Source organism: Musa acuminata, chromosome BXJ2-5, assembly GCF_036884655.1.
Source record: "Musa acuminata AAA Group cultivar baxijiao chromosome BXJ2-5, Cavendish_Baxijiao_AAA, whole genome shotgun sequence".
Taxonomy (NCBI): domain Eukaryota; kingdom Viridiplantae; phylum Streptophyta; class Magnoliopsida; order Zingiberales; family Musaceae; genus Musa; species Musa acuminata.
The window spans coordinates 7,865,278-7,871,471 of NC_088342.1; the positions used below are offsets into that span (position 1 = coordinate 7,865,278).

General features: G+C 42.4%; 1 protein-coding gene across 1 annotated transcript; it reads right to left on the reverse strand.

Annotated features, from left to right (window-relative positions):
- Positions 1-486: 486 nt before the first annotated feature.
- Positions 487-4,238, reverse strand: LOC135611686 (L-ascorbate oxidase homolog). The gene is made up of 8 exons (XM_065107327.1): positions 3,837-4,238; positions 3,617-3,726; positions 2,670-2,940; positions 2,181-2,283; positions 1,764-2,109; positions 1,324-1,689; positions 1,168-1,246; positions 487-913 (listed from the first exon to the last, which is right to left on the reverse strand). Exons 1-8 carry the CDS (start codon positions 3,975-3,977, stop codon positions 701-703), a joined length of 1,629 nt encoding a protein of 542 aa, XP_064963399.1. The 5' UTR covers positions 3,978-4,238; the 3' UTR covers positions 487-700.
- Positions 4,239-6,194: the final 1,956 nt, after the last annotated feature.

Sequence of the window (6,194 nt, forward strand, 5' to 3'; positions counted from 1 at the left end):
AAGAAGAACCCCATCAGCGGTGGTTCTCTATGTATCTCTCTCTTCCTCTTGCATAAACACAATATATCCCCTCGCTTGGTCGGCAGTATCATAAGGTGGAGGCAGCGGCGTCTCATTTAGTTCGTGGTCGACGTCATGTGGGATTACCAAAGGGTTGCTTGCAGAGGTTATTGGCATTCTGTCCACCTCCAAATCATCCGTCTCCCATGAACAAGAGAAGCTTACAGATGGAGGTGGGCATCCTGCCAACTGAACTCTGCTGGCTTCTCTTTGTAAAGCCCATTTGACAGATCTTGTTCCCGAACAAGCCCTATATTGCTCTCATTATAAGGGAGAAAGCAAACACTTACATGCCCAGAATATGAAAAGAAGGTAACACATGCAGCTCCTTTCTTATTCATTCTTTTAGTAGTACGTTGTTAGGAAGAGGTTGTTCTTCTCCGCTGCTATAATCTATCAACGTTAGATATTGGAATTATGCAGCCATCAATTGATGAGTTAAAATTAAATGCTTGTCTCATGAGAATATAACTTACGTGGCTACATAAATATTGAGAGTACTCTTTGGGAAAAGAACTTATTGCCAAGAAGAAAAGAAAACTTCGAACATTTGGACCGAATGTCTTCAGCACAAATCTTATAGGTGAGATGATATGATTGAAATATCAGCAGGAGCTTCTTCCCTTAATCCAGCCTTAGCTTAGAGTGGGCGAGTAGATCGGTCAGCTGCTCTACCACAGAGAAGGGCGTTGTTTGGGATTGGATGCTCGTCCCTTACTGATTCCACAGGAGAGTAGACACGCAGATAGAACTGCTGACCGAGATACCGGCGCCCCCAGAACTCCGACCGCAGGTTCCACATCCCCACGTTGTCGAGGGCGACGTAAACAGCAGTCCATGACTTGGGATATACCTTCACATATCAGTTGGTGAGAGAGTGTTAATTCTGAGCTCCTTTGAACAAACTTGGCAAAGTATCAGACCAGTATTAGTTTGAGAGATTAGAGAGAGCGAGGAGAGATGAAACTGTCAGCATTTTTCTTTTGCAAAGAGTTATACTAATAGCTGCAAGAATCAGCTCAGCGACAAGCTTGCTCCGATTCGTGCAGGTCAAAAGCAGAGACAATGTATCATTTTCTGAGAGAAGAATCAGAACTCTCATCTTACTTGGGTAGTGCAGCGAGACACTGCATCGATGCGATTGTAATCCCTTCGTCTGTCCGGGCTCCATTTTCCACCATCCATTCTGAAAACCATAGTGAGATACCAACATCAAGAAGTTGAATTTGGCTGCAAGCAAGCTTGGTTTTGCGGAGGGATTACCCGACGACCCAGAAGTTGTATCCATCGAGGTGCCAGCTCTGGACGATGCTCTCCTTGTTCTCGAACACGATCTCCGCGAAGGCGTGGAAGTCGGCCGCCATGACCGAGGTGTCGAGGTGCTCCTTGGCGCCCGGGGGGTAGTCGGCGATGCTCCCGAGTCGGAAGACGCCGCCGATCTTGAAGTGATCTGCGAGCTTCAAGGGGGTGTCCGCTTCCACAAACGAGACGCTGTTCACCGCGTAACGTTGCTTGCCGTTCACCTGGGCGGCTGAGTTGGCGAGTCGGACCGCCCGGGTCACGTTGATCGAGCCGTAGTGGTATGAGCCCTGCGGATTCGGCCTCGGCCCGCTTGCAGTGAGGTTCGTCCTGCGCAACGTTATGCTCGCAGAAAAGCAGGTGAAGAATGGGAATGAGATGCAGCACAGCATTGAAATGTGCACCTGATCGTGCGCGCTTGCTCCAGAGACCAATCGATCTGACCCGTAGGCCCTGCCGGGATGGGTCCCGACGCCTTCTGCTTCGAGTTGCCGTAGTGAAGAGTGGCAGTGGCGGCAAGGACGGGGTTGGTGAACCGGGTGGACACGGCGATGTAGTAGTCCCGGACGGGCTGGTCGGCGGTGACCAGCACCGACAACGACTGGCCGACGTGCACGTCGAGGGAAGAGTAGTCGTTCTGCACGGTGTGAGTGCCCTCCGCCTCCACCAGCTTCATCGTGTGCGCCTGCAACCGGATGTTCAACGAGTTCTGCAGCCCAACGTTGGAGATCCTCAGCCTGTACGTCTTGCCTGCAGCGCCCAACACAGAGATGGAAGACGTAGCTAACTCATGATGTGCGACATGAGTAAGCGATACCAACCTTGATCGACTGCGAAGGTGGCGCCATTGGAGCTCCGGCCATTGATGAGAATGGCGTCCGGGAAGGGGAGCCTCTTGCCGCGGTCCAACCTGGCTTTTAGAACCTACTCGACAACATTAAAAGACGGTACAATAAAATGATCATGCAAATAACCAATTGAAAGAATTAATGACTAATAAACTATAAATTCAAAAATAGTATATATACATCATTTGCGTGATTTGGTATCGTGTCAAATGATGGCATGGTTGCACACCAATGAGACATGACCAATTCCCGAGACGACTCTCCAGCATCACACTCGTGTGTGACCAACGCCACCAATGCTCACAACCCCACAGATCTTATCACTGCTGTGATTTTTGTTTTTCGACTAATAGCAGTTTTAGTCAAATTTTTATCATGATATCAATCTTGAATTCACGAATATTTTTCGAACGAATTAGCAGAGTCGAAAGAACAATCAAGGAGGAGATGGAGTTCTCATACCGAGTGACCGGCCTTGTACCAATCACCGATGAGGAGGGTGAAGTCATCGGCGGGGGTGGCGAAGGGCACCGGGATGCGGGGCCTGCTCAGGATCCGGATGCCCCCGAAGCCGCCGGCCGCCTTGTGGAAGGCCAAGGACGGGAAGTAGAAGAAGCTGCCGATTTGGTCCTTGAGATGCATCACGTAGGTGAAGTTCTTCCCGGGTGGGATGGGGCAGTTGGTCCCCGAGACGCCATCTTGCCATGAGTTCCCTCTTTGCTGCACCCCGTTCCTGCTTCCCGAATCAGAGAACCTGGTCAGCTTGCCATCCTGCCATTCGTTTACCTCCGCAGCAAACATTTCCAGCTACGTAAACTCCATTAGCTACCAATCGAGGACAAGGACTGAAGAGCAAGTTAGCATGATTTCCGTATGGCCGATACATTGATGGCGTCCCCTTTTTAGCTTTAGGAAGTGGGCTACTATATCCTAATTAGAAAATAGACAGCATCAATAGCTCCGGAATCATCAGTAAGCGACCCAAAGTGCTTATTCTTAGAAGTGCATGACTGCGTACTAAGAGAACTCAGTTTACCATATCGATTTCTTTCGGTTCCATGAATGTTTATAGCTTCGAGTGTTCAGCTCAGTCCATTAATTCTCTTTCCAATAACCATTTATGCATTTCTATATGCATGGGCAACAAGTTTGAGCCTTTTCTACAAGGACTAAGAGTTAAAGAGCAACATAATTTAGGTGACCATATGGGACAATAAGATTCTGGTCTTTTGCACTTAATCCATTGCGAAAGCGACATGAATGACCTCTTTGTTTCGTTGCGATGCAAATGTCTTGATCATTAATACGAAAAGCTATGATGAACTTCCGAGGAGGAGGTCCTTTCGCATGCACATGAGAGAGAGCGAGAGAGAGAGAGAGAGAGAGAGAGAGAGGAAGAGGAGACTTGCCATGAGATGAGAAAGGGCTCTGTCAAGCTGTTGTATACGTTTACGATAATATTGTCGTTGGTCTGTGAATGGATATCCGGCCCTGGGAATTGCCCATTGATGAGTATCCCCTGTGTTCATTCGGATCGATCCACCCAAGAAAAGGAAACGTTGAACCACAAATCTTGGCGATGTTGATAGAAAGGGGGAGAGAGAGAGGATAAAGAACAGCACAGAGTACCTGCTGCCGGATTCCCAGAGGGTAGATATCTCCGAACGTGACGTTCCAATCGAAGAACCTGTACGGGTCCTCGGCACCAACAAGCATGGCCAAGAAACAACAACCACATAAAAGAACGACAGTCGGCTTGCCCGAGGCCATCGATTGATCTGAGAAGGGTCTGAAATGGAAGGCGAAGCGACCGACTCTGAGCTTTCACTCAACTTCACATCTTATACGTCTCTACTCGATATATGGAGACTGGCAAAGACAGGACGGGAACAGGAAGAAGATGGGTTTTGTGTGAGCGTGGGTTGTGGTGGTGATGGAAACTTTTAGTGCAAGGGAAGTATGTAATCTTGTGAAACAACGCCAAGTTGCCCAGTGGGGGTACTCAATTAGTGTTCTCGAGATGCACCCCTTTGAAATGAACTGAACGAACTGCAGGGAAAAGGATCGTAATTATTGTCTGTGTGAATTCCATATGTATAATGTTTTTGAAAGGATATCTTATAATATAAAATAAATAATTTAATTAGATTTCATCACTTTATTCCTTAATGCTTAATATAATCTAATGAACCAATTCGACTCATACACAAAATCAAATGTCACTGCCACTATTACGTACTATAATCAAATGTCATCATTAAGACTGGTTCATGCCATGTGTAATTAAGATGATAGGGTCCGTTCCTTTATGTTTTCCTCGTAGCTAAAGCTTGGAACCACGGTTTGACCCACTGTTGACTTTTCTGGGATATGCTTATGCTTAGCATTAGAGAGAGACACCCTCCCATCCCCATCCTTTGTATGTCAAACAGCATGTCTTCAGCATATAGATAATATGGGGATTTCCCTATTTTACATATATATATATATATATATATATATATATATATATATATATATATATATATATATATTTCAGTTTAATAAAAAGATGTCCTTTTTTTCTCAAAAAATAACCCTCATTCAAAAAATATTCAGAATACCTCTCACGAATTCTTCCTATCAAAATTTTTCATCAATTTTTTGAACCGTTACAGTAATTTTATTTGACTTATTTATATTTTTAATATCATTTAATATTTTTTTATTAAGATATTAAAATTATTATTAGTGGCAGTATATTCTGTTTCTTTGGTTATCATTGGTAGAATATTATAATATCATATTTTTAGGGTTTTAATTAATTTGATTAAGATTAGGAATTTATTCGGGTCATTTATAATATTTTTATTATGGTGATCAAAACACTATAATAAGTTAAATTTTTATTTTTATTTAAGTGATGTTATTCCTAAATTATTATAAATACCTATTTGAATTATAGTATGATGTATCAAATACTTGTTAATGTGTTTTGATTCTATTTGACCCACTTACAGTATTTTTCAATAATATTATAGTATTTCTATTAACTTATAAAGACATTGAAAAAGATCTTTAGTTATTTTGCACATAGATGTATCAAATTTTTAGATTTGAAATTAGTTTGATTGATGTTACGAGTCTATTTATATCATTTATAATTCTCCCAAATAGATTTTTGTTGTGGTGGTCGAAACACTATTACGACGGCAGGGATAGTGCCGTAGAAATGATTTTTAAGACACATATCCGGATCTAAGTAGTTTTGTCACTACTACTGTTGGACTTACACTAGAAATGAAGCTTGCATTTCGTTAGCAATGGCTTTGATTCTTTTTGAGCAACGAGTGGGAGAAGTGGTGGGTTTCATCACTAAGAATTCTTTTGCTTTCTTCTGAAAACTCGTAGGATTTAAATAGCAAAGAGTGTGGAAATGGTTGCTATTTACATGAGTAATAGATCACTAGGGGTTCGCTTGTCATGATTTAAGCCAAGTTCAAAACCTAGTAGTTTTATTTCCATTACATATAATGATGCAGAATATATGTGACAAATATACATTATGTAAATGGGAAGTTTTTGACTGTTTTTTCGTTATTCATATTCTGAAAAAGAAAGATATATTATTCGAACCATTTGCATTTCTAACTCATATTAAATGGTTAATTTAGTTAATCAGTCAAGAATATGGTCCCAGTGGATAATAGTTAAATTATGATGAGAGAAAATATTATTGACGTTTTAGTTAGTCTGATGGTTTGGACCCACATGCATAGGATTGTCCAAGGTGAAAACGTCAAGCTCCCGAGGTGTCACGTATACGAAGACTAAGGTCAAGAGAGGTTTTCCAACCTAATCATTCAACATTCAAGTTAGTAATCCAAAGTCTTCGAGTGTTGACATGAGCGGTAAAAAAAAGGTAATATTTTTTTTTTATTGTGTTAAGGATATGTTTTTATATATAGTCGTAAATGGATAAAATATTCCACGAGAGTAACATATTCA

Coding starts and splice junctions, on each gene's coding strand:
- LOC135611686 (XM_065107327.1), bottom strand. CDS start 3,977: ATGGCCTCGGGCAAGCCGACTGTCGTTCTTTTATGTGGTTGTTGTTTC. Junction 1,690..1,763: donor GAGCAAGCGCGCACGATCAG/GTGCACATTTCA, acceptor AACGTTGCGCAG/GACGAACCTCACTGCAAGCG. Junction 1,247..1,323: donor TACAACTTCTGGGTCGTCGG/GTAATCCCTCCG, acceptor TATGGTTTTCAG/AATGGATGGTGGAAAATGGA.